The sequence below is a fragment of the Harpia harpyja genome, chromosome 14 (genome assembly GCF_026419915.1).
Source record: "Harpia harpyja isolate bHarHar1 chromosome 14, bHarHar1 primary haplotype, whole genome shotgun sequence".
NCBI classification, from domain to species: Eukaryota; Metazoa; Chordata; class Aves; order Accipitriformes; family Accipitridae; genus Harpia; species Harpia harpyja.
In genome coordinates this window covers 12,074,646-12,102,521 of record NC_068953.1, presented here as the reverse complement: position 1 = coordinate 12,102,521, position 27,876 = coordinate 12,074,646, and the positions used below count along the sequence as shown (strand labels likewise).

Here is a 27,876-nt window from a genome sequence, read left to right as displayed (position 1 = left end):
CATCGTCTCTTGGCAAGGCATTTCTAATCTTTTCCATCACCCTCAGATGGGTGCCTCTCCGTGCCTTTCACTCCAGTTTCCCAGCTGAGGACATACTATTGATTTCTATAGTGTCATGATATTATATTCAGCGTTACTCTACCCCTTTCATAATACAACCTACTATCTTGTTGCTCTTCTGAGCTCCGTTGCAATCAGCCAGATGTTTCATTGACTCCTAGATCTTTTCCTGGAGTGGTTGCAGTTAATTGGGACCCTTCAGCGTGTATGAGCCATCCTGTTCTCTCCTTCCAATTATGCCTCCTTCTGCGCGCTGGTTTTTGTCTGCTATCCCCTCACCCATTCGGCCAGTTTGGGTCGGTCTTGCAGAAGACCTACGTGGTCTCCTCATGTCTGGACTAGCCAAGCTGAAGGTGGTCACCTAGAAATGCTGTTAGCTCCCTGCTTTCCAGGTCATGGTTATTATATAAGAAAAATCAGCTTTTGTGGGCAGAGGCAGCCCCATTGCTACCCTCATTCCCCATTAAAACCTCACCATGTATTCCTGCTCCTTGTTTTCTCCTCCACAGCCAGGTTTTTAAGCAGGAAATAACTTCATTTTTCATTAGTAATTCCAGGTTATCTCTGCCACAGACACTTATCAAAGATTTTTCTTAAAGACTTTCTGAAAGAACTAAATCATGACAGTTATTTCCCTTCCCCCTGATGCTGTGTGAACTAACAGACTAAAGACATACTGTTTTCTTGCACCAACATCATTCCTGTTTACTCCTCTCACATCACACTCGCTGCGCCATTGCATCCTCCTCTATGGGGTGATCCTTTCAAGCAAGGCATGAGGATACAGAGGATAAATCAGCTGTTATACCCCTAATTATCTCAAAGGATGTCCCAGGCCCTCTCCTTTCCTGATCAGTGAGGTTTTCTCAGCTCTGGTGCCTCAAGGTCTCTGCTCTGCTCAGTGCAGGGGACTGCTGATGTTCTGCATCACGGTAGGGGATGGACAAACGCTTGCACCCAGGGAAGTCCAGGCATGAAAATGTGTTTTGTGAATCAGAAAGGCAGTGAGAATGCCAGAGGGGTGTTTGCACCAATCGCACCCCGTTTGCGACTCCAGTGCAATCTTTCCTCAATTTGGGGTTACAACCCAAAGGAATTTGAACTGTACTGGAAAAATCAGCATTAACCACCAGCAGCCCAGCTACTTCATGGCTGGGGAAGGAGAAGAGCCTGTAATTGCTGGCTGCAAGTGTTTGCACTGGCCAGGGAACTGCAAATTGCCTTTAATTGCTCCTAATTGCTGGCACTGGTTCAGTTCCTCCGGGACAGGGACTGCAAATGTACATCTGCAGACACTGCTTAGACCACCTCCTGCCTCCCTGCGCCAGGAGGGTTGACTTGCTGCTGATTTGGAGAGTTTTCTGGAAGATAGAAAAGTCAAAATGGGGTCAGGCATTCAAGGAGCAGGAGTGCTGCTGCCCAAGCCAGTCGTCCCAGACACGCGAGGTCCCGTGCTGCAACAAAGAGGTGGGGACCAGTGGCAGAAAGCACATCCCTACACCCAGAGGGGATTTACCCCACAGTGTGTCAGAGGGAGCTGTCAGCGATCAGCCAGGGATTTCTCCTGGTGAGGTCCTGGACCGAGGGCTGGTGATTCCCAGCTCCTCCGCCACTTGTCTACTCTGCAACCTTGGGCACATCCTGCGTGCCCCTGGGGACACAGCTAACACCCGTGCTGCAGAGCCCTCACAGGAGCCCAGCTTGGGGAAAGAGTAGACAACCTCAGACAGATATGGCTGTAAAAATAACCACGGCAGCTTTGGACAAGTTGTGCTGAGGCATTACCTCATGAGGGAAAGAAGCAGCGGCATCGCTATTTATTTATGTGGTGTCCAAAAAGAGCGCTCTGTGCTCTGCAGCCCTTCCTCCAAGAGCCTGATTCTGTAAATCTTACTCATCACGAAGGCTTTTTTCCCTTTTTTTTTTCCTCTTTTTTTTTTTTCCCCCTCTCTCTTCCAAGCGGTCCCACTGAAATCAGTGCAATCCGTTCACATGGGGGAGGATTACTCACAGGATGGGGGTTTGCAGGCAATGCCTGAAACCAGCACTCGCAGCCCCAGAGGGGACGCCTGAAACATGAGGCATGTTCCTCCCCATCCTCCTGCCCTTTGCCTCTTCTTGTGTAACCCTTCCCCGATTTGCTTATTTTTGTATTAACTCCTGCCTCTCTGCTCTTCTTTAACTCTTTTCTCTCCTGTTCCTTCTTTAGGCTCTTGCTTAATGTATTTTTATTTCCTCTCCCCCAGCAATATTGAAGCCATCCCTTGGGGCTGCAGCATGCAGGTTTTCCCACCTAAACGTCACCCTGCTCTCTGCGCTCATCACCAGCCACACTGATTTAATGCTAAAACTTTTCCAATCAAAACTGGGTTTCATAGAAAAGCAAGTTTTCCACTACGGGCAGGCGGCTGGTTCCCAGAGGCAGCTCAAGGGAAGGGGGGAGAGTAGGACATTTAATCAAAAACCCCAAATCAGAAGTGTTAGGGAAGGAGAAGAAAAGAAGCAAAAGCTTTGTTGTTTGGGGTTTTTTCCCTCCCATGTGAAAAATCATCAGGTTTTGGCAAGGCTCAGTCTCTTCCTGTCCAGCACTGGTGGAGCCGAGGGACGGCGGCAGTTTTCTTGTGCTCTGGGGTGGGCTGCATGGGGACGGGACGCCCCGTGCAGGGACAGTGGGACATCCCAGGGCGGGGGACTCCAGGCACCATGCAAACCCTGCTGGGAGGGGACTAGCCTGGGAGCTGCTGTCCCGTAAAGGTCAAACTGGGGGCTGCTGGTGCAGGGAGCAGGAGCAGGATGATGCTGGGGCGGGTTGGAGGGAAGCTCCAGCCAAGCGCCAAAACTTGGACACCCAACACGAATGCGGGATGTGATCTGCCGTCTCCAAACGAGGCAGATTTAGTGTGTCCCAGAGCCAGGGAGGTGCAAGACAAACCAAGAAGCATTGTAGGGTCCAGCACAAACCCTCATGGGAGTGACATGCTCAGTTTGAGGGATTTGGGGGTGTTTGAAAGCCAAGCCCAGCTGCTGGAGCCCATTGAGACACTCGCACTGGTCCTGACCCACAGAGCAGATCCCTCCAGGTTTTGGGCAGCAGGGCAGGTTTTCCCCAAACCCTCTTTTTGGCAGGCAGCTCCCCTGAGGGGCTGAAGGAGAGCAGGATCAGTGCTCCCCAGGGAGGGTTTTGGCTGGCTCCTTCCCGAGGATGCTGCACAAGAAAAGGAAAGCTTTCCTGCCTTTCCCTGCCACCACTCAGCAGGGGCAGACCACAGTCTGGCACGGCGCTTGCAGCTCTTAGAAATCAGGGCTGTTAACAAATGTGCGAGGCCATAATCCTTTTGAGGCAGTGATGATAACAAGCCCTGATGCCTTTTTTTTTTTTTTTGTCTTTTTTTTTTTTTTTTTTAACCAACAGCTGCGCCGGTAAGTCCCACTGTGGGAAATGAGATGGTGAATGATTTCAAGTGCAGTATTTACATCTCCTGCCAAACCCTTCACATCTGCCCAGCTCTGCAGTCAAGCCTCTATCCATCTGGCCAGGAACAGCAGGTCCTCCAGCCTGCCTGCATCCCACAAGGGCATTTCCTTCCTGCGCCCGCAGTGCCAGCTGCCAGGGATGCTGCTCAGCGGGGAAGGGCTCAAGCAAAAGCACTGAAAGGAGGGTGGTTTGGTTTGGTTTTGTTTTTTTTTTTTTGTAGCACACGTGAAATGAATTCCCAACATCTCTGAAAGCAATTGCTTCCTGCCTGAGATCTGGTGTGCTGAAGGGGTGATGAAACGCTCCTTGATTTTGCACCTCTTCCTTACAGCCCTGCCGCAGCTCCAGAGAGCCCAAGGGAGTTTGAAGCCGGCTGGGGTGGGGGCAGCGGGTGCTGTGGCTCCTGGAGTCCTCCAGCAGTGCTGCCTTGCCTGCTCCTCTCCCCTTCAAGTCCTGCAAACTCTTGATCTCAGCACCCATGGGATGAGGCAGTTGCAGTGTTCACGGGTGGGGATCCTTGAGCGGGGACACCCCACGCTGCCTCCCTGGATCTGTAGAGCACTCCTTGCCCTGGGCAAGACAGCCTGGCTGCAGTTCCATCTGCACGGTGGGACCAGCTGTGGCCGGGCCACCCCTTCTCTGGTGCTATCCCCTCTGCGCCCAAGCGACGGCCACGTGCCCCCTCTCTGCCAAATGCCACCTCTGTTTCAGGTCAGTGTGGTCGCTGGCTGGACGGGTCGTTGGCCGGAGGTCCAGCGCCAGCTGCGGAGAAGGTGGAGCTGTGCCACGAGAGCTGCCGGCAGCCCGCGGCGCTCGCCCCACTCCCCGCCAACGCCGCAACACCACCTGCGCCCGCTCTCCTCTCCCCCTGACCCTCTTGTTGTGTGTTCCCCCCACAGAGTGTGATTGCCATCCCGTGGGCGCCGCCGGCCAAACCTGTAACCAAACCACGGGCCAATGTCCCTGTAAAGACGGTGTCACCGGCATCACGTGCAATCGATGCGCCAAAGGCTACCAGCAAAGCCGGTCTCCCATTGCCCCCTGCATAAGTAGGTGGATCGCTCTTTCAATGTCTGTAGATTAGAGATATTAACCTTTATAAACCCACAGGAGCCACTCCCCAGGCTGGGCGGCTACTAACCCCACCACATATATGCCAAAGGGCAGTGCTCAGGTACCCCTGCCAGCCACACTGCCCACAGTAGGGCATACAGTCCAAAATTCACCCCTAACTTCCAGCTAGCTTGTCTGTCTTGTTGGGTGGGTTTTGTGAGTGCATCTACAGCCTAATTTGCTGGTAATTTGATACTGCTTCACAGTGCAAAGGTGCCCTGAGAGCACATTTGTTTTGGGGTACTACAACAGGTCTGGATGCTAAGGCAGATGGCTACAAACTGGTTTTTCTCTCCAAAATCAGGCTGTGCTGCACTGGCACAGAGCTCAAATCAGAGGAGCTGCTGGTTTGATGGAGTTGCCATCACAGTAACACAGCCGATAGCACCTAGATTGCTAAAGGGGATCTTACACTCACACAACCCACCCAGAAACATGGGCTGCTTTACTGTTTGCTTCCTTGAGTTTGCTTTTTAGTGTGCCTTCCCAAGGCTGCTCTCATCCTCTGCTTCAAAAACAACAGCAGCAAGCACCAGGTACAGCTCCCAAAGTCTCTCCGTTGCAGCATTTGCTCTGCAAACATCCACATCCCCACTCAGTCCCTGTTGAGCGCTCGCTGCCCAGATAAGGTGTGCTTTAGTCCAGTGCTCCTCTCTGCTGCCTGTTGGTTTTGCTGTTGTTGGATCATTCAGTAGCTCATGCACCTTGCACGAGGCATCTCCACCTGCCCTAATGAAACGAAGCATCAAAATCACGGTGCCTAGGATGGGCTGGGAAGCAGGGGCTGCTCCCCTTGAGGTTGACTCCCTGCTGCTAAAAGGGGGAAAAAAGCCCAATGGGAAAAGAAAAGTGAGGGTTGAAAGAATCAAGTCTTTGTTGGGAACCCACAGTCTGCTCCCGCACTGTCCCCTCGCAGCATCTGCCTCTCAGGAATGCCATTGCCAAATTATGGGGCAGATACCCTTTCTCCACCTTCTCCTGCTGAAGAAAACATACATTCCAGGGTGGTTTTTGGTCACTTGAGATTCATTTTTCCCCGTGTCGCAATGGGACGGCAAGAGCTCAGACCAGATGCTTGTTTCCCCAAGACGTTACAGTCATGGCTCCAGTATGCTTTGCAGCAAGTATGCGCAAAGGTTTATCATTAATTATTCCCCAGGGCCATGGTAAATCAGAGAGTAAATTGTTCCTTGCATCACTTCCCTTGGGATTCATTGCACTAAATAAAGACAGACACAGAATTTCAACACGATCCAACCAGGCGTTGGGAGCCGGGCTGTGCTCATGCCAGCTGCTGAACTGGTGTGCTCAAGGCTGCCTGCTGGCGTGAGCCTGGCAGGGCTGCCTTGCCCTGGCTCTGCAACCTGGCCACCATCCTGGCGCCTGCGAGAGCCCCTTACTTCTGTGTCACTGCAAAACATCCTTTCCAAGGGGCCAAAACTTTTGTTCACATGTGTTTCAAGCAACACTCTGGCCTGGCTATCAAGCCGCTGTGCAGTTTGGGGGAGTTTGATCTGCACATACGATGCTAAAGCAATTAAAGTGAGGATATGAGCAACTCGCAATTCTCTTATCTTAGAAAAACCCAAACCAGCACATTTTCATCCTTGAAAAATGTCAGTGTGTGTCTGTGTGCAAGTAGTTCACACATACTTTATACACGTGTAGTGGAGGACACTTGCTCTCCATCCCTAGCCACACTCCTCTCCCATCTGGCATGGGAGGGCACAAGAACACTGCAGCTAGCAAGGGGCTGTCCACCTTGTCTGCAAGAGCACAGTTACTCTCTGATTTACCACTGCTTATATTTTCCTTGTCCCAAAGACTTATAGTAATGCAAAAATCACCTTGTGGGGAATGAACAAGACACCAGTGGGGTCTGTCTGCACCACAGCCCACGCTGGCAGGCACAAGCACCCATCCAGCTGCCAGCTTTGGGATGGCTGTGCTGGCTGTTCATGTACTGCCTGACTATGCACCATGTGTTTCACATGGGCTTGTGCCTGTGTTTAATTGCATGAGGGTGAATGATTCAAAAAGTCATCTAATTGGGCTGCACCCCTATGAGCTGCCGTCACTGGAATGCAGACAGACCCCAGCAAACCTGCCTCTGTGGCCAGGCAGGTTCCCGAGAGCAAAAGTAGAAGGAGGCAGATGCTGACCCCTAGCTCATGCCTAAATTCCACTTTCAAAATGGACTGGTAGGGTGTTCCCCCACCAGGATTCCCAGGGATGCACAGAAATTGCAGCACTGTGCCCTAAATGTACAAAAGATGTCAGTGATGAGGTCTGCATATGTGCACTGGGGAAAAGAGATCATCTTGCCAAAGTTGGGACCATATAATGCGCTCCATCTGCAGTCCATCCTTTTTAACATCAACAAACACAGTCAGACTTGGGCCATGAAGATCCAGAACATTATGTGGTTTCAGCTATGCAAAGCCAGCCCCAAATCAAAACCAGGGACCGTTGCATTGGCACCAGCTATGTTTGTGTTTCCTTTAAATGTGTGAGATAACACTTGAATTCCAGCAGATAGATGCAATGCTTTACCTGCATCTTATCTCACATAAGAGGAGTGGTAGCACTGCCTCAGACATGGAGGGAACCAGCAGCTGGAAGGAACAACCCAGGGACAGGGAGACGCAGCAATGCTCCCATTGCCTGCTGGGGCTGGGCACCGCGCAGCAGGCAGCCACACCACCCTGGCCGGCTTATGCACTCTCCGAGCCCCTGCAAGAGCACCCTTCACCCTGGGGTCCAAACTGGGACCTAGCAATTGCAGCAGGTTGTGTCTGGGCAGCATAGCAATTGCTGGCTGTGGCACCCTATCAATTATCTGGCTGGCTGTATCTTCTTTTATTTTTAGCCACAAGCCAAAATTTTTTGTTTAAAAAACCCTTTCCCACACCCTCTTGGGAGGTCCAGTTCCCCAGTGGGTATGGTCCTGGTGTGCTGGTTTCTGGGGCTCTTGCAAGGCTCCTTGCTGGAGGACATAGTTGGGAAACACCCCTTGCTGGTAGACATGGTTGGGAACAGAAAATGCAGTGTGTGCAGGGACCAGGCTCTTTGGGATTTGGAGTAATACCGCCTTCTTTTATCTCCTCACCTTTCCTGTCTGCTTCTCGCTGTACTGCACAGAGATCCCCGCCGCTCCCCCCACCACTGCCGCCAGCAGCACGGAGGAGCCTGCAGGTATGTTGTCTCTTCTTTTAAAGCACCTTGGTGGTAAATGGCTTTTGAGCAATTGTCTGCCTGAGATGAAATTGCATTAAATTAATACATAAATTCTGTTTTTCGTACTGGGACAAGTGGTTTCCTTTTATGCCCCAAATGTCCGAGTGTTTGAAACAAGTGTGCTGCATCCCGAGAGATGGGTGGTTCTAGGAGCATGTGGGAGTGTAGAGAAGATGCAGAAAGATTTTCCCAGAGGTGCTAAATCTATAAGCACACAGAGGTTACCCAATGTGGAAGCAATGCTTGATGAAAAAGAGGTAAGGACTCAAGACCACCACCGGATGATTATTAAAGTTTAGTTGTTACCTTCTCAAGAGGCTCAGAGAACAGTTCTGCCACATTTTTCTGGTGGAGAAGGATTAGAGAACCAAAAATCCACTAGAAGAGAACAAAAACCTAAGTGTTGTTTACTGCTGCATATGACCATTTCCTTTATTTGCCTAGATCTGTGTGTTTCTTGTGCTAAGCAATCTTAGGTGCTGATGTGACCTGTGTATGTTATAGCAATGTGTCCGGCTTTGTGAGTCCTCAGGGTGGGACACCGCTGTGGTTAGTAGCATTGCTGGGGCCAGTTGTGCTCAGAGGTGTCTCAAGGCCAGTGACTGTAAGAGCAGGGGAAGCATCTTAGCTTGGAGCAATGGACTTGGATCACCATATTTATGCAAGCTGCAATACAGAGGATCATCCTGAGAAAGCTTTGGCATGTCACGGTGTGTGTATCCTCCTGTTTCCCCTCCCCTTGTCCTTGTGTCAAATACAACCCATGCAATGCTGACCCGGGGCTCAACACGTCTCTTTGTATGCCCCATCTCCACCACCACACCTGCACCAACACCCCACCAACCTCCCCTCCTGATTTACACCCCTAGAGGGGCCGACACCTGCCCCCACCATGCCACTGGGGGACATTCCTGTCCCCAGCTCCCTCGGGTCAGATGGGTCTGAGGTGGGGATGACAGCAGGAGCCAGAGCGCCCTGGGAAAGCGTGACTTATCCCACCCTGCTGCCTGCGGGTTCCTGGGGTATTTGAACAGCGCCGCGGCTGTGAAGGACACAAGGTGTAAAGGCTGTTTACTTTTGTCTCACCAGTATAGGAGGATTCATAAATTAAGGATTTTGTACTAAAAGTGAAGGACGTCACCTTGAATTGAACTTTGAGCCAAGGCTCGTCCCGTGGCAGGGCTTTTCATGCAGGCTGTGCATGTCGCTGTATGCTCAGGAATTCTTCCCGGGATGGGAAACCCAGGGAGCAAAGGGACAACAAGGTCTTCAGTCCCCAGCATCACAGGAAGGTAAAGCTCAGGGTTTTCTGTAGGACTGATTTAAAGGACAAGTTCTACCACCTGTAAACACAGTAGCAGCAACTCCGTGTTTCAGTGTCTTCCCTTAGGCTGGTATGAACAAGAAATATCTCGGAGCCTTGGGTTTGTGCCTATTGCTTCACATGTGCTTCTTAAAGCATCTCCACTGACCTGAAGGGCTGAAAGGAGCATGAAGACACACCAAAAACCTGGCCCAGCCAGCATGCTTCCAGCTCAGGTGCTGGTGATCAGCCCTTTTGCTTCTTTGCCTTATAAACTGGGTGCTGACGTGAGATGTGTGGTTTGGTGAGTCCATCACAATGAAGTATAGGGCTATTGGGAACACAGACCATCCCACCTAACCTGAAGCCAAGCAGGAGCAAGTCTTCTCTTTCTTACAGCACTGTTTGCTGACAATACCAGCCTCTGTTACCCACTTCCATCAGGAGAAATATTCTTCCCCAACTCCTCAGGAGCTTAATTACATGCCATAGTGCATCCCACCATCTTCTTTCAGCCAGAGAGACCTCCTCCTCAAAGCTCCCATTAAACCTTCCATCTTGTCCTCGCTGCAAGAGGACTCAGTGTGGGGATGTCCCCCACCTTGGCCAAGCCCCTGGGACTGGCAGGCACACCTCGAGTCTTCCCATGAGCTTCGTGAGAGCTGGCAGCTCCTGCAGCCTCTGCAACTCTTTCATTTATCCCAACACCGCACTTCGGTGCAATGTTGTAGGTGCATCCCAGCAATGCCAGCTAAATGTGCTGGACACATGGAGCAGAGTAGGCTTCCTTCTCCCCATCTCATCCTGTGAGAGAGAAATTTATGTCTGCAACTCCCTGTTTCACCCCTTGCTATAAAAGAAGACCACAGTCTAGCTGAGACTTTTAGATGCTTGAGGGTAGGTTTTTCCCATCCACAGGGACTGTGCTGCTGATATATGGAAGATTTATAGGTAGATAGAGAATATCAGCTAGCGGTTAAAGGATCCAGTGGGACAATTGACATCACAATTTCCAAACTGAGTGTGTTGAGTGGGGAGTCGAGCACTACTCGGCCCTTGCAGCCCTGCAGGGTGGTGCTTTCACCCTCCATCAGGTAATAATAAACCCAAGCAATGTTTAAATACAAAAAGCTCAACAGGTGAAATACCAGATTTCTCACAGGCTCCTGCTATTTAGCAGGGACTTGCAGACTAAATGTTCTGTCTCATGGCCTGGGAACACTGAGATTTTGTGCTCCACACCAGGATCTGTCTGTTCCTCACCCCACAGCCTCTCAAGCCTGCTCTGTTCCCACCCTGCTGCAGGGATGGCAGAGCAGACCTCTTGCACCACAATGCCACGGGGCTCATCACAGGCTCTGTTTGGCAGCTGAGGAGATGCAGAGATGTCTTCTCACAGCCCTTTCTGCAAGGAGCTTGGCTCCTGAGATGAAGTCCTTGTGTGCGGAGCTATAGCATCTCCATGCTGGGATCTCCTCGCACCATCGCTGACCCAGGGAGCAGAAGCAGCCCCAGCACTCACACCGGGGACCTCCCAGCGAGAACTTTGAATGCTTGGTGGAGTCTCCTTTCCTTGGGCTCCTTAATTCCAGGGGCCAGAGCATGTTCCACTCAGTGCAGCTGCCCCAGCCCTTTCCTAAGGCAAGACCTGGCTCGTGCCATCCCCTCCCCTGCTCAAGATCAGCTTGCAGGGCACGGGAGCATTTCTGAGTGAGTAAACTGCTTTGCCCATCACCATGGTGTGAAGCATCCCTCAGGTCAGTTTTGCACGCAGCTTGCCCTGCTAAGCCTTCTATCAGTCCTGGAGCTGGTGGCAAGAAGTGACACTTGAGCAGTGTCCCTGAATTTGAACTGGCCACAGAGGTCTCTCAATGTCTTTTTGCTGCTGTTAGGAGCTCATTTATCTGGGCACATTCCTATTCATGAGTCCAAAGGGGCCTTTCTGAGGACATTCTCTATTTTTCACAGTCTTTCCCTGCCAGTCCCCACGTCCTCTCGCATCTTTCCAGAGCGTGACCACAAGAGGGGCTGAATGCAGGCGAGGGCTTGGAGGAAGCAGCGTTTATCCACATCCATCAGCCAACATCCTGGCTTGAAAGGAAAGAGCTGCCAAAGCCCCAGTCCCGCTGCCCCCACGGGTGGGGACTGGTTCGGGGGTGACACATCTCCCACCTGTGTGCTCCATGCAGATAGCAACACAGCTGGGGAAACAGCTCCTTTCCGTGAACTCCCTGCACTGTCCTGGGCAAATGCCAACTGGGGCAGCTGCATTCGGCCATCCCAAATTCCACGTGCCACCTCAATTGGCCACAGCCCTCCTCAGCGCCTGCCCTGAGCTGATGTGCTGTGGCAGTGTGACTCACAGCAGCCCCAGGCTGCTGCGAGTCACAGCCACTAGCTCAGCACCGGGCACTGTGCCGGGTGGACTGGGGTTAGGGCTGGGGCTGGGGCTGGGGCCAGTTCCCCCTTGGCCCCTTGGCTAGCCAGCAAGCAGAGCCAGGGTGAGCAAGGGAAAAGCATAGACCCTGCAGCAATAGGACCCTTGAGCAGGACAAGGGGGTGCACAGCCTCTTTTAAAGCACCAAATGTGGACACTGTGGTGAAGAGCAGGTCCCTGTGCACCCAGTGGGGAGAGATAGGTGCTTTCTGCCATGCATGCATCTCCCTGGGTGGGTGCCAATAGGGATGGCTGCAGGGATCTGAGGTGTGTCGGTCAGGACGTGCCCCTCACCTCTGACCAAGGCTTTGGGTAGGTGTCTGCAACATTTTCCAGCCTTGCTATGAAGGGACCATCTCACCCTGGTGCTGCTGGCAAAGTTACAGCCTCCAGTCCCAAGCCCCTGCTGATCCTGGGAGCAAACAGCCCCATTGGGGAAGGAGTGAGTCCCATAACTATGCATCCTTGTCATGGAGAGAAGGGTTATTTAGGGATCTGCCCAAGCCCAACTGAGTTTGCATAAAGCCAGTAATTGAGAACATCTCAGCAGGGTTAGAGATGTCCCTTCAGCAAAGGAACTCCTCGCCGGAGGCTAGGAGAGGATTATCCACGGGCTGGGAGCGAGTCAGGCATCCTGACAGCCTGCGAGCCATGAGAAATCACTCGACAGCGTCTCTTGGATCCCCGTGTCCCTGGAGGGCTGGATCTCTCCACTCTCTGCCTGGAGGGGTGACTGGGGACCAATCTGTCTTGCCAGGAGCTGCTCGCGCTGCCTCCTCGTGAAAGCCCAGCAGAGGCTGAGCCAAGCTGAGCAATCTGATGGGCTCAGTGTCCAATCATAATTCTTCTCGCTGTGATTTTTATTGGACTTTTTAAGCACCGTTTTGTCCAGGGAGCTTGAACCCTCCATATTTCATCCCTTCCCCTCTGCAGGGAGCAGCAGGCAGCCCTGGGTCTCAGCATCGCTCAGCCCCCACCACCACCCTGAAGCATCCTGCCGAAATTCGTGGTGTTTTCTTGACAAATGCTTAAATTGGTGTGTCTGTGAGCCAGAGCTCCTAAGGTATGGGATCAAAGGGGTTATAGAGGTGGAGAAAGAAACTAGTGGGAGACTTTGGGTGCAGCTGGTTCTGGGAGAGATGTTGCTTTATTTCCTTTGCTCGTAGCTACGCAGGGCAGAAAGTGCCTTCCTCCCCAAAAGCTGAGTTAGCATCACCACCACTCTGAGTCAACGAGGGGTAAATGGCAAAAAAGCACAGGACAAAGCTGGCCTTGGTACAAGGGGTGGAACAATGTTGACTTTGGCGTGCGGGGGGGTCCTGCCTGGCTCCGCTTAGCTCTCAGAGTTCCGAATCAATCTGGGGAAAAAAGTGAATTGTTTAGATGAAATGCATTCATGCTCTCCCATGCCAGGAGATTGGAGGATGAGGAGGGGATGCTTCACATTTTTGTGGCCAGGTGAGGAAAGCTCTTGCTACCACCCCGTCCTTTTCTGGTCCCATTCAGAGATGCAGAAGGGGCCAAAGTGAAAGGGCAAAAAAAAAATAACAGTGGGGGAAAAAAGTTTACAAACCTCCCAGTCAGTCATTGTCTTATCTGAATTGAATCCAGATTGGCTTGGAAATGATTATCTTAGGTGGATGATTTCAGCTAGTGGGCTTAAATAAAACCAGGTGATTGGATTGGTGCAACTTTGCATGGTTTTCTCCTGGAATTCAGCCTCTGCAGTTTCAAAACCAGATCTGGACTTTCCAAAAGTCATTTGGGCTCAAGGTGTTGCCTGGGCCCTTTTGTTCCTGGCTGGTGAGGAAGAGGCTGGATTTAAGTAAGTGCAGAAAAGGGAAAAAATCCCACTCACAGTGATCCCTGGGGTTCCCTCAGATGTGCACAGACCAGAAGCAGCTTGGCTGCAGGTTGCAGCTTTCCCAGAGTGCAGAGGCAACCCAGCACAGAGGTGGATGCATGCTGTGGTATGAGAGGATGATTAATACCTTCCGGAAGCAGCTCGGAGAAGGGAGATGGGCAGTCAGGTCTCTGATCTGGAACAATATGGAATAGTCCTAAGGAAAAACAAAAAAAAAAACCAACAAAAAAAACCCAAATCCCATGAGCTGTCTGAGCCTTTCAAGACTGTTCCTGCTTCTGTGTCTCACTTCTTAGAAAAAACACACGCAAAGGTTATGGCTTCAGTCCGGGAAAATAGAAACTTTGTAGGAAATAGTAGAAAACATTCACCTGAAAACATTCGCTCCCCGGGCAAGAACTCTCCATCCACCTCGCACAGCTGGGCAGTCCCCTGTGCCATCACAGTGCCAAGCCCCCACCGGCATGCCACGCATCGTCAGGAGCATTTGGGACAAGCCACTGCCCCCATGCCACCCACTCCTTCCTTGTGTACCATGAGTGTACCTGCATACTCATACCCCACGCTAACCTCCCCCTGCCACCTCCATGGTGCTCTCTGGACCCCTCACCACCCTGTACCCATGTCCCAGATTTGGGACGCCCAGATGCCTTCCCATCCCATCCCATGGCAGAGCTGGAGGCCCTGCATCCTTCTCAGGCTGCAGCTGGCTTTTCACTACTTACAGGCTTAGGCTTTGGGATGAAATTTCCAAATTTTAGCCAGAATCCTCCACCAAGAGCCAGGAACGGGGGAAATTGGCCTCTCTGATGAGTTGGTACTCCTGTTTCAGCATCATTTGCCGGTAGTCCAAGTAGTCCTGCCCTAAACAAGGGTTGTTTTTCTTTGTCTGAAGGTCAAATGCTTTAATTTTTGCCTGCCCATGTCCCTTGCGAATCGAGGCGATGCAAGGCCACCCTCAGAGAGTCCCCTGCTCCCAGGTACATGCCATCACCCCTGGGGCAATCATGGGGGTGAGCAGCAGGAACAGGGTTCATCCGTCCCACAGCAGAAGGGCAAAATGCAGATTTCAGAGGGCAGCCACAGGTTCACAGCCATCTTTGTAGATGGACGTGGAAGAAAAGGGGTCCCTCAGGTCTGCTGCCACCACCACTTGCATCACCCCAGCAAAACCTCACCAGGCGCTGTTAGAAGATGAGTTAAATCACTTGCTCCCACTGCTAGTATGGGGGCTGTGCTTGAATTTCATGGCTTGGGCAGCCACCTCCTTATTTCCAGCCTCCGGGCCAGCTTGTACCCATGCATCCCCATGGGAACGTGGTCTTTTTGGCTCAACAGCTCCATTCCCAAGCAGAGGCTGTGGACCACTGTCCCCCCTGCTTACGGTCACATAAACACTGTGATCATCACTGCAGCAACAGCTTCAAGGGAAAAGTGACATTAGGAAAGGATTAAATGTGCTGTAGCTCGTTTTAATGAGCTGCAGCAGCTGGAAACAAGGAGTCAACGCCATGTGAGCCGCCAGCTGCCTCCACAACATCTGTGTGGGGTGCGAGGCTTGCTTGGAAAATGACAGCGTGGGGACGGGCCACTGGCATTGCGCAGCACCTCCAGTCAGGATGGGACGTGAGGCCAAACTGCTGCTCCCCAACTCCTTCCCAAATGCTTATCTAAACCGCTGCACCAGCTCCATCCCAGGGTGAAGTCAGTGGCAAATCTCTCCCCGGTGTTGTACCCACAGGGGCAAATGCAATGGGTGCCGTTGGCTTGGCAAGAGAGGACCTGGCTCATCACTCTGTGCTTGGGCACTGGCATGTGAACACAGCTCTTGGGTGGGCTCTTGGAGAGCTGGAGGAAGAAAGTCCCACACCACGCTGAAGTTCACGTCTTCCCTCCTTGGGGCAGGGTTGCACCATGGTCATTGTGTTTGGATGGTGGCACTTGCCCATGGCATCTCACTGACATAGGCTCGGAGGCTGTGTCAGAGGGGCCGGGGAGATGTCCCTTGAACTCCATCTCTCCCTGCTTCCCATGGTCTTGGCCTCCCATGGGGTGATGGTTGAGTTGGAGTCTCTCCCTGTGCCGTGGTTTTGTCTCAGAGGTGGCCCCAAACCAACGCTGCCAACCTGTGTTGAACATTGCAACCCTCCCAAATCTCACATGGGCAGCCCCAAGCACAGTCACCTCAGCAGGTCCAGGTCTCTGCTCAGGCTGGGCTGGCTGGCTACGAGCCTCAGCTGCTGGGCACAGCACAGCCACCCAACCTCCTCCAGCCTCCTGCCAGCCCCTGGGGTTGCTGGTCTGTCCGGGTGCTGTGCTCCCCAGGGAGCTGCACTGCCATAGGCACGCTGGCCGGTGCAAGGAGGGATGCTCTCCACCGAGCAGAGGGAGCACAGGCTCCTGTGGGAGGCTGATCCCTGGGGACATCTTTATCAGATGCAAATTGAAAAAAATAGACCAAAAAACCCAACTTACGTAGCACCTTGTAAATTTAACACGAAAGGGACTATCAAAAGACATTGTGTTGACATGTATTGAGAAGGAAAAGCCTGAGGAGGTTTTGTCTCCAGACCAACAAAGGAAATCACAAAGTCTTAACTCTGCAGAATTGCAAGCAGTGTACTGGCTAGCCTTAGTTTTCTTCGGATTTGAAGTAGCGACATGTCTTCGTTATCACCGGGCTCTGATATCCAATGAAAAGGAGGGGTTTTATGAGTATGTGCACTCGTGTTAATGCTCGTACATCTGGAGGGGATCAGCAGCACAAGGGACCAGCCGGAGCTGGGGGCAGGGCTCAGCACCACTGCCTCCTGCCCAAAGGGTTCCCGGCTGCCTGCCGGGCTGGGGAGGAGCTGCCAGGCTGCAGGCACAGCCCATACCCGCTGAGTCTGGGTGAGGATGCTCCCAGATCTGGGGATGGGGTATGGCCAGGGCAGGACTTTGCACTGGTAGAGAAAAAAATCACAGCTCTTTGCTCCGAGAAAGCACTAAGAGTGAGCAGGAGTTCTGCAGAGAGCTGGGAGCATCCCACAGGCTAGGAATAAAGGTCTGCACAGCTGCCTGCAGTACAATCAGGAGGCAAAATCCTCATTTCAGTCACCCTGGTGTAAATCTGGGCTCAGTGTGGGGGTCTCCAGCTTTGTACCCATCCAAATGAGTAATTAATTCAGGCCTGCATGGGTATTCTCTCACTTGTCTCAGGCTGTAAGCAAGGTGATGGATTGACTGCGTGATTGACTGATTGATTGATTGATCGGCCGCAGCATCCAGCTCCCTCCTGAAAAGAGGTTTGTCATGGTGATCTGCAGTGAATGGCTGTGAGCACAATAGGGGTGAGGGGCTTCCAGTGAGGAAACTTCTGGTCACTTCAAAATATTTCAGAAAGTCTGTGAAAAAAAACCCACAAAACAAACCACCACAAAACTTCTGCTGAAATGCAGAAAAGCTTCACGCACAGCTCCATCGTGCTCTTATAATCCCATTGTGGGGCTTTCTGCATCCCCCCATTCCTTCATCCCTCCATCCACAAATCCCTCCATTCCTCCATCCCCACATCTCTGCAACCCTGCATCCCTCCATCCCCACCTCCCTCCGTTCCTCCATCCCTGCATCCCTCCATCCCCACATCCCCAGCTCTGGGACACTGCCACCTCAGGGACCATCCTTCTGACATTGAGGGGACCTGGGTGCCCCCAAGTCCTGGGCACCATAGCCAAGCCACGAGCTTCAGAGCAAGGACTTGCTAGCCCAGCATCACTGGGCATCCATCTTAAAAAAAAAAAAAAAAAATTCTGAAGTGAAATGAACTGATTCTCTCCCCATTCTGGGACATTTCCAGATGCTGATTCCCCTTGGTGAAACAAAGCACTTGTCCCCAGCGCCAGCTCTCTGTTGCTGTGTTTTCCCCAGAGTGGAAAGTCTGATTTGCCCCAGTTCTGGTTACGTCCTGCCCTCGCATCCCGCACAGCACCCACTCAGCCAGGGAGCTGCTGTCAGGCTGGGAATTTATAGGGTGGCCAACGCTCCCGAAGACAGATGGTTTCCTATTAATGTATTTAATCATGTCGACTGCGGCTCTCGGCAGGGCTGTGTCCCCGGGGGCACTGGGAGCGGCAGCCCTGGAGTTCATCAGCAGTCAGCGGCTGGGGACACGTTTGCAGTGGGGAAGTGCCGGGTGGGGATGAAGCACTGTCAGGGCCGGCACCCCACGTCCCCCATGTATCCTGGGGTTCAGTGCTGGGTTTGCTCCTGCAGGGAGGTGGTAGGAAACGTGCTGTTGGCTGCTCCCAGGAGAGGGGCGAGGTGGGTGCAGAGGCAGGGCTGGATGAGCCACGAAGCTCCTGTGTTTGTGTGGTGTTTTCCAATGCATTAGTGTCTGGCACAGCTGGGCTGTCACCGGTGTGTCTACTCACTCCCTTTATATCTGGGAAAAATTGGGATGCTGATGAGGCCACAGTGCTATGGGCACCCATGTCCCAAAACACCAAAAATTGCTCAGGACCATTCCATCCCATCCCAAAACTGGCAGCAGACAGCTAAAGAAGCAGGGAGCAAAATCACTCCGACCCACAGCAGGGCTCAGATGGTGTCTGGGGGTGGTTTCCCCCTCTGAAAGCAGCGGCCGGGGTCCGAGGGCCAGACCAAACAGGCAGGGCTACGCGTGTGCCCTGGCAGCGTCTGAACCATGCCCAGACCCAGCTGCCGCTGTGCTGCATCGGGCCACAGCTTGAAATGCGGTGGCCGACCATGACCGGCCCTGGCAAAGGCTGCTCCCCAGAGGTGGTGGGCAGCCCTGGCCGCATCCTGCAGGGTGCTGGTGGTCCCACCGGAGGGGTCGGTGCCAGCCAAACCACCCCCCCCAGCCATGCTGGATGCTGTGGAAGTGGGAAGGGGGCTGCAGGCTCCTGCGAAGCGCCCACCACCGCTTTCCACTCGGTCCAGGCAAGGGGCTTTAATCTAATTACATGCTTTATTTGTGCCAATTTGTTTTTCAATCAATCTTGTTCAGCCAGAAGAAAGGAGGCTACTGTGGACTCATTTGCACCTTCTTGTTCCAAGGGAGAGGTTAACGGCAGTTATCCTCCCTGGAGATGCCTGCGGGTCTGCAGACCTGGCTCTCCCTTCGCAGGGGGCTGCCTGGCCTGGTGCACAGCCCGGCTTTAGCCATCTTTTCCCTCAGCACCATGCAACAAGTCCCCAGTTCAGGCACAGAGCAGCCTGGTCGCTGCCTGAGGATATCTTTGAAACACGCTGTCTCGTGAGGATCCTCTGTAGCCAGAGAGCTGCCGGTGGCCCAGGCCGTGGCATGCAACATGGGGGCAGGCAGGGCTGCAGGCGGGGGTCAGGATACTCCTGCCAGGTGGTCCCAGGGAGCCCGGGCGCTGTCCTGCAGGAAAGACTTTGTGTTTCTAGTGCCAGGGGTTTCAATAGGGTCCCAGGGAAATGGTAGGGTCTACAAATCACCAAAAAAGTGGAAACACCACCACACTTCCCCTGCCCAGATGGGGCTGGTGCAGCTGGCTGCCGCAGCGGCTGTGCTCCTCACAGGCAGGGCTGGCCTCAGCACCCCACACACACGTGTGCTGGTGCAAAGCGTTCCTGAGCCCGCTTTGGAGACCAGAAGAGGCTCCAGTGCCTGAGCAGGTGCCTCTGCCTTTACACGTAGCACAGACTGGCCACAGACCCTCTCTGAGGCTGCCCCAGTCACCGATGGGGCTGGGCCTCAGCTGGTGGAACAAATCCCCGCCAGCTCCTTTTCCTGGGGTGTGCTGTGGGGACTGCTGCTCTGAGGCCAACAGCTTCGGAGGTGACCAAGGACAGACAACAAAGTCACACAGCCACATGGTTAAATGCAACCCCATGCCAGAGGCTTGCTTTGCACCAGGACTTTGCACAGACGCTCTGAGAACAGACCCAGGCCCTCAGGATCCCCATCCACAGGCTAAGGAAGGGACTGTTTCAAGCCTGGGGACCATTTTGCAGATCACATAATGTGCATGACTCAAGCAGCCCAGTCCCAGCTCACCCCAGGTCCAAGGCTTACAAATTATGTGCCTCCTCATACCAGCTCCCGGCCACGCTCAAGAGATGGCCAAGGCCACCCAGCCAGAGGCACCGGCTGTCCTGCAGCTGGCCCCAAAATGAAGAGCACTAATTTGCACATTATATTTGCAAAGGGCATCATGCATGATAGCTGGGTCATTACCAGGCGTGGGGAAGAAGAGCCAATTTAGCTGTAACAGACCCCCCTGCTCTGTTCAGTGGCCAGGCCAGGGAAGGGGGGCTTGCTGAGGGTGCAGCAGAGCACAGGAGAAGCGATCCCACTGCTAAAGTGAATGACCTGGGAGGGACTGCCTGCCTTAAGTTTGCTTTTATACTGAAGAGGCCTGCTCCAAGACCAAGAGTCCCACTGGTGTCCAGCCCAAATTAAATTACAGCATCGATCCTTCACAGTCAGTGTGCACTCTGCAAGCCAGATACATTGCAGCCCCTGCCGCTCATCCCACAGCCCATCCATGCTCCCTGTGCAAGGAGAGGGCTACTCCAGAGCATCCCCTTCCTCAGGACACGCAGTCAGCAAAGGCCAAGAGCTAGAAGCTTGGAGAAAGCATGTTTGGCCAGCAGAGCTGGCACTCTCCAAAATGACTCTAACAGTCATTCACTGAGACCAATGGAGGAGATGTTAAAATAATTCTTCGGGATGGAAGCAAGGGGCAGCTTCAGTGCTGTTGGAAGCAAAACAGGATTTCATGGTCATCTGGGGAAATGTCTGGAAGTCCAAGAGCCAAAGGTATCTCTGCCATAACTGCTGCAGGCCAACGCTGGCATGGGGTCATCATCTCCTGTCCTGGTGCTGGGCAGTGGTAAATTGCATATTATCCCATGTCAGCTGGGAGCATGGCTTCCAACTGCCTTTGGGATGTTCTGAGATGGTTTACAGAACTGTTTTAATGCCCAGTTTGGGCACATCAAGCACCCAGCCAAGCCCCTGCTCAACCACAGAGCAGAGACCCATTGTTTCTGCCCCTGCCCTCCCCAAAGGCTGGCTCCCCCCATGCACACCCCTTCATCTCCATGTGCTTTTCCTCCATGCTCCCAGCCACAAGCTGAAGATGCTGGGTGGCTGCCTGTAAAGGGGTTGGAGACTTATTTCCACAGCCTGAACAGCTTGGAGGAGTGCTCAGTCCTGTGGGGATGGGGCAGCATGAAGCTCTGCAGACCCATGGAGTTGTAGGCTGTTGTACACGTTGTCCTGTACATCCCACAGGACTACAGGCTGTAGCAGATTTGGAACACCTGGAATAGTTCTGTGGTTGTTGGATGGGCTCAGGGAACATCTTGATGCAGACAGCACCCACATCAGGGCTTTGGTTGAAAGCACTGTTGGCCCAGCTGTGAGGTCTGGGCAAGGACTGCAGCCAAGAGCTGGATTCCCCAACTCCTGGTGAAGGGAGGGTTTGCTTGGGTCCATCTTCAGCATCGTTGCGATACTGAGCTCACAAAAATGCAGCAGCAAGACATTCACCTTCCTCCCCATGGGTACTCATGCTGGTTTTGCAGCGCCGAGCCAAAAGCCACATCCCTTGAGTGGGGGCAGAGCCCTCCCTGCAATTTCAGGAGCTGTTAGAAAGCCAGAAGGAGCAGCAATGCAAGTGCTGGAGCACAGGTTTGGAGATGCCTGCAGAGGAGAGGTTTAGCTGTTCTGCACAGGAGCTGGCATTTCCAAGCACAGATTTGCCCAGAGCCTGTGGGGACCTGCATGCTACCATGTTCCCCCACAATCACCGCTGCTCAGTCCCACAGCCCCATCGCAAGGGGCAGCTCGTGCACCGGCTCCATGAAGGGATGCTGCAGCCCACCAGCAGCACTCGATGGAGGACTTCTGACCAGTAATGCTGGGGAAGAAGAGAAAAAGGAAGGGAGGTGAAAGCTGTTCATCACCATGATCTCCTTGCATTAAAGCAAAGCCAGCCCTATTGATCTGAACTGGTCAGTTCTGGGGATATCTGAGACCCCAAGCAGACCCCCACTCCCATTTTCTCAGTCCCACTCTCTCCAGTGATGGGCTTACAGATTTAGGATTTGCCATTTGGACCTGCACCTTCATTTTGCAGCTCAGTCTGGTTGCACATCCCACCCAGTGCAAACAGGAGATGGGGACACCCAGGCCCCCACCTGCAGAGCCCCAGCAAGAAGCACGACCCCTCAGGAGCACACAGAGAGAAAGCGGGCAAGCACCCTTCAACCCCCTGAAATGCTGAGGCCAAACTGTCAAGGCTGGGTCTCCCCTTCTAAGCCACGACACCTCCATGTTGGATCTCAGCCCGCAAAGGTATTTAGGGCCCTACCTAGGGGAAATCAATAGGAATTTAGCTGCATAAATTGGGATTAGAAATCTGAATCCCCTTGGGGATCTAAGCCTTATATCTGCATTTTGAGTTAGGTACCCAGGCCAAGAAATGTGGCTTTAATCGTTCTATCATGTCAGAATCAAGGGGCCTTTAATTTCCGTTACCGACATGTGGCTTTTGCAGAGGCTTAAAGCTCATTTCGGAACTGCAAGCGCAGCAAGACGCTGTCTCGTGTAGCGTCTTCTCGGGAACGTTGCTCAGCACCCTGAGCTCTGGCTGCTGGCACCTCCGTCCTGCCCAGCCCCAAAAGCATCAGCACTTTGGCGGCAGTGGGGTGCATTAGCAAAGGGTGGGGTGACCAGGGGCCCCAGCTTCCCACTGCTTTCAGTCTCATGCCAGCAGCCCCAGCCCTGCTCAAACAACCCCCCAATATGAAGAAATTAAAAAAAAAAAAAATTAAAATGCAACTTTTGCAAAAAAAAAAAAAATAAGCAAAACAAAGAAGGTGTTTAGCTGTGAAAACTCTTTGCTCAGCCAGAGAATTAGTTATATCAAGGGGATGGGCTGAGCTGCAAAGCTGCTGAATGCTATGCTGACACATTTTACTAAGCTGCGATGGACACGAAACAGCCGCCCACCACCTGCTCCCAGCCCTCTGCGAACAAGTAGCGCCAACTGCCTCTTCCCAGATCCCCTCCTGCTCTGTTTATCCGGGAAACGCAGAAAGTTTGTGCTTTCCCGCAGGGAAGCAGCCGGTCGCTCCTAGCCCGGGGGACCTGGCAGGGAGGTGTAGGACGTCCCCCCTGCGGGTCATGGCGTGTTAGGATGCGGTGATAAAAAAAAAAAAAGCACTAGGGTCTGGTTGTACTTTGGGTTTGAATCTCTGAAATGGGGATTTGCACTGAAATATTTGTGCAGCTGAGCAAACTTGAAGAGGAAAGTGCTGGGAGCAGGGGGAGGAGGGTGTTCGGATATCACCACTTGATTTCTCCCGTACCATGGTGCTGTAGCCAGGGGTGTTTGAGTCCTTCAGAAGGGGGATGGCCAGGGCAAATGCAGGCTAGGAGGGACTTGGAGAGGTTTCAGGGTCTGTTGAGGGCAGGCAAGCCCTGCCCGGGACCAGGCAGGCTAAGAGCCTGGGAGGAGGAGCATGGCAGGACAGCACCAAGGTGAGGACTAACCCTTGTTCTGCACCCCCATGTGCAGGGGACATCTGTGTACAACATGACAGGCCAAAGAGCTGGGGCTGACCCCATCCCCAGTCCTGTAGGGCAGAGCCAAGTACCCCATCATGCATGTAGGACCTGGGTGGACAGGACCTGGACACTTACCAGCCCATGCTTCAGGTACCAGGTTGTTCCCCATCCCAAAGGGGACTTCACTTCTTCAGGCAGCCTCCTTTTATTCTCAGCCTGGCCTTTTGGTTGGACTCTGGCATCACCTTCCAAGGGCAGGTTACCCCAGGCTGATCCTCTGCCACCTCACGGAGATGGGGAAGAGGGACCTGCAGGACAGGGAGCCTCTCATGCAGCCAGGACAAGCAACACATGCCTTGGGACTCTGTACATTTCTGTACATATGCACAAGTTACTGAAACAGCATTTAGAGCACTCAGGCTCCAAATCAATCCTCTCCTCCCATTTCAGCCTGCTGCCCCTTCCTCCCATCCCTTCCCCAGCCTTTGAGCTTGGCTCTGCTATCACCTTCCATCAGGGGACTGGCAGCTCAGCAAACCTTCCCCCAGAGCCTAAACTGCTGAAACGTCACTTGATGGACAAGAGCAGGGTCTTTCCCAGGCATAAGGCAGCATTGAAATAATATCCTATAGTATCCCCTCCACACGCTTTCCCTAAGCAAGCAGTGATCTTGCAGCATCACCCCACATATGTAGCACTACTTACCAGCAAAAGCAAACTCAATGCTTTGCTCTGAAAAATTTCATTTGCCCTCCCAAAGAGGCCCCAGAGGACCTCCAAGTTACCCAGGAGGCAGGAGAGCTCTCCACGTACGAGACAAAGGAAATGAACTGGGGCAAATCCCCCACCCATATACATCGGCCCTGGCATCTAGTGATTTACACTGATTTACACCAGCTGGCTCTGGCCACATCAAATTCAATTTAAACCAGCTGAGGCTCTAGCATAGCCTGTGGGGTTGGGAGAAAAAGAAAGAAAAAGGGAAGGCAGAACAAGGGTTGTGTTAGTAAAAGTAGTGTCAGACCTGGGCTGTAGCTGAGTATCTTGAGCTGCAAACCTGGTCCTAGGTTTGCACCCTGGGAGCAAGCAGAAACTGTGGGGATGGGGTGCTGTTCTGCAGGGCTTGGGGGGCAGCTGGGTGGTGCCTCATCACCTGCCAGCCTCCCTGGCTAGGAAACAGTGCTGGGATGGGTTTCTAGCAGGTCTGTAATCTCAGGCAGAGTGGAAATGTTATGGTAGTAAAGGATTGGGAAGCTCAGATGTGGTTAGGGATGTTTCTGTGGGGAGAGGTTGCTGAAGTGACTTGGGGTTTTTCTTGTGAGTGGTCTGGACTGAAGTCCAGAGCAATGGTTTCTATCTGATCGCTATTTCTTGGGGCTGGATCCTAGAAGCAGTGCTGTGGGGCTGGAAGAGTTTCTGCTCTCAGTGGGCTCTGCTAGCCTGGCTGGTGGAGACCCCCTTGTAGATCCTGGGACTGAGCCATGGGGTATGCAGGTGGGAGCTGCTGTCCACCCCTGCCCATCACTAGTGCTCCGAGCCAGCTGCTTGCCAGCATCTGTTTGACTTAGATTTGGCCAGGAGAGGGGAGATCTGCAGCCAGAGCTCCCAAGCGTTGTCCCTGCTCAGTTGCTTGCTCCCTGCCTGCCCTTGGGTCAGCCTCTTCTGCAGATCAGCTACTGCATAGGGGCTGAGATGTAATAGCAATGAAAAATATCTATAGAGCTCCAGGATTTTTGTGCCAGAGAACCATCATCAAGTTTATCATAACCACATTAGTGTCCAGAAAACATCAGCAATCTGCAGCTGAGCAGAATCATGCCAGCTGCCTGGTGAAGCGGTGTAATGGCCTGTCTCTTGTTAGTCCCCTGCTCCACTGAGAAGGGGAGGGAAAGCATCCCTGGGCTGTTAGGTTGCTGCATGCACATTTATTTCCCTTATAGACTTTTCCTTCAATGTTCATGGCCAGGAACATCTTACCGGTGAGTTGGATCAGGAATATTTCTGTTCCCTGGGCTCAGTGACACCAGGCAGCCACATCCCTCTGCATGGTGGCATCCTGCCATATAGGCATGGCTGGGACTTTGCTAGCGAATCTCCGTCATCTGAACTACAGTTTTCATGGAATATCCACTCTTTTCTCAGTGCATTTCAAGTTTTACTTGATGTTCAGGGTCGTGTTAGATGAGAAAAGCAAAGAGGAGGTATTGGCTGCTGGAACCCCTCAGCTCCTGGTTTTCTAAGGCTGGGTTGTAGCTGGGCAGAGATCTCAGCTGGGACTCTTGGAGTAGGAAGGTGCCCCACTTCATATCATAGTTTTTGCCTTTGGCCCTGGCTAGGTCATACTGAAAGAGCGTGAAGCCATGTATTACTGTGGGTGCTCTCCAGAGGAATGGGAGCAGCAGGCAGCAATGGGGCAGGAGGATGGTGCTGAGATGAGGTCACTCTGCCTGGCCATGTTGAGAGGGACTGGGGCACGCATGGAACAGAGGTGTTGGCACTGAGGTGGTATCTGATGATCTTGGGATGTGTGGGTGTTCAGCTCTCTGGGTTTCCTTCTCTTGTTGGTTCTTCTTCTGAAGCTGAAAAACAAGCTGCTGCTTGGCTTAGGCTGGGTTTGGCTCTGCTGCCAATGGGGAGGGTTGGATATGGGGTCCATGAGACCTCCTGGAGCACCTCCTCTGCACCTGAGGAAGTCTGCCATGTTTCTGAACCCACCTCCCGTTCTGGGGACACCTCCTGTACTGAGGTTGGTGAGCTGAGAGAATGCAGGGCACCCAGTGCACTTTGTCTGCAGACTTCGGTGCCCTCCTTGCCCAGGCTCTGAGCATCCGCCACTGGAGACCACCTCCTCCAACACAGCCCTGTCCCAAAGCTGACTTCATACCACGGCCCCTGTGTATGCAGCAGAGCTGCAAACAAACAGTGCTATCACCAGGAAATGCTGCAGCTGCTGTAGCTGTGCAGCCACCTCCCAGCTTTGTGCCTCAGTTTCCCCTCCCAGCCTGCTTAGTGTCAGCTTCTCTAGGAAAGAACTGCTTCTTGCAAGGGCTCTTTCAGTACATAAGAAATGGGAACTCAAGTCCTGCTGAAGCTGTGGCACATGCCACCCTGGTGTGTGACACAGCTGTGCTAGAGGGAGATGCTGCACAGCTTCTCCCCAAGGTTTCAGGTTATGGAGAGCAGGGTGTTGCATGGGCAAGTGTGGTTCTGGTCTGGCACTGCCCACGTGGCCTGGGGCAGGATATGGGCACCCCATATCTGATGGCCATGGGGTGCCAGTAGCGTCCCCCACCTTCCCAGCATCCCACCCTGCTCGCAGAGCCCTGGGGCCCCGCTGCGGCATTTCAGCAGATTTTCACACCTGGTCTCCAACAGTGGCTGCGGAGGAACGGTGGGCAGTTGGGAGAGGGGGAGATGTCCAAAGACTATCACTGTGCCAAGGCCTCCTGCTCCAGCCAGATGTGTCCCATTTTCCCTAAAATATGGGGTTTCTGTGGTGCTGTGGGCCTCTCTCTAGCACCCATGGGTGGTGAGGAGACATGGGATGTGCATGGACAGCATGTCCATGAGCCAGCCCAAATCCTGGGAGCGGGCGTGGGGTGGCACATCTCCAGCCACTGTGGCGTTGCCTGGCCATGGTGCCACTGGGATGTTCCCAGCAGTGGGAACAGCGGTTCTCAGACGGCACGATACCATCTGCCCGCGTGATGCCATCCGGCTGCATTCCGTGCCGGAGCAGATCCCCGGGGAGCAGCAGCTACCGGAGCAGGGCTCGGCATCCCCGCAGCCGCCCGGGACCGTGGCCCGGCACCAGCCCCGGCAGCGCTGCCAGGCTGCCGTGCCGGCGCTGCCAGGCTGCGGTGCCAGCGCTCCCGCCTGCCCGCCGCGCCGGCCGCTGCGCCGCCCGAGCGAAGCCAGCGTGTCCCAGCAGTGGGGGCCCATTAGAAATGAAATGTTCCTACTGGGGTATTTTATTTGCACACTTCAGTAGAGTGGACACCAAAAGGCTTTGCTAATGCTTCATGGGCTGCTAATTTCCTCTCTGACCCGCATTGTCGGAGGGTGACCCCAGCCCGAATCTCTCGGCAATGAATGCCAAAGGCTGACACCGGCCCGGGTTAGGGGTGACAATGGGGCCTCTGTGGGCTCCGGGCAGGCTCCAGTTGGGAGCTGGAGAACAGGGGGAATTTGTGTGGCTCTCAAAAGCTCTGGGTGGCACAATAAGGGAGGCCCCTGGGGTCTCCCAGGAAGACAGAGGCGGCCCAGGGAAGCTGGGCTGGGGGAGGCGGGCGGGAGGATGGTTTCCTTTGTGAAAAGCTTTCTTTAGAAAGGAAGGTTTTTCTGAATGCCCCCTTAGACGACCCAATCGGGGCCTGGCAGATGGATATCACAGGCACGCTGCTTATTCATGGCAGGCTGCAGCTTTGAGCCGTCCTCCCCCTTCCCCCAGCCTTTTATTCATTTTAAGGCTAATTTGTTTTGTTAATGTTTTCTTGCCCTCCCCCTCTCTCCTGTGCAGATTGTGACTCATACTGCAAAGCTTCCAAGGGGAAACTGAAGATCAACATGAAGAAGTACTGTAAGAAAGATTATGGTGAGTCGCCCCTCTCGGCTGCTGCTTCCCAGGGATGAGTGAGCAGTTGCAAAGGGATGCAGAGCAGGAGCATCTCCCTCCCGGGGTGTCCCCAGGCCCACCCAGCCCAGGGGCAGGTTGCCAGCTGGGTCTCAACCACAGCCGGGACCAGGGAGCCCGGCTCTTCATCGTGGCACAGCTGCCTGTGCTGGGATGTGTGCAATTTGGGGTATGGTTTTTGCCATGTTTGGGGAGGAAGCCCTGCGT

General features: G+C 53.4%; 1 protein-coding gene across 2 annotated transcripts in view; it reads left to right on the top strand.

The window, feature by feature from the left end:
- The window catches only part of NTN1 (netrin 1), a 108,367-nt gene that overhangs the window by 67,271 nt on the left and 13,220 nt on the right, over positions 1 to 27,876 (top strand). The window contains exons 3-5 of one of the 2 annotated variants that reach the window (XM_052808747.1): positions 4,435 to 4,584; positions 7,790 to 7,843; positions 27,556 to 27,630. In XM_052808747.1, coding sequence (XP_052664707.1) covers positions 4,435 to 4,584; positions 7,790 to 7,843; positions 27,556 to 27,630 — 279 coding nt within the window. The remainder of the gene's footprint in view (positions 1 to 4,434; positions 4,585 to 7,789; positions 7,844 to 27,555; positions 27,631 to 27,876) is intronic. The other variant, XM_052808748.1, reaches the window with a different exon arrangement.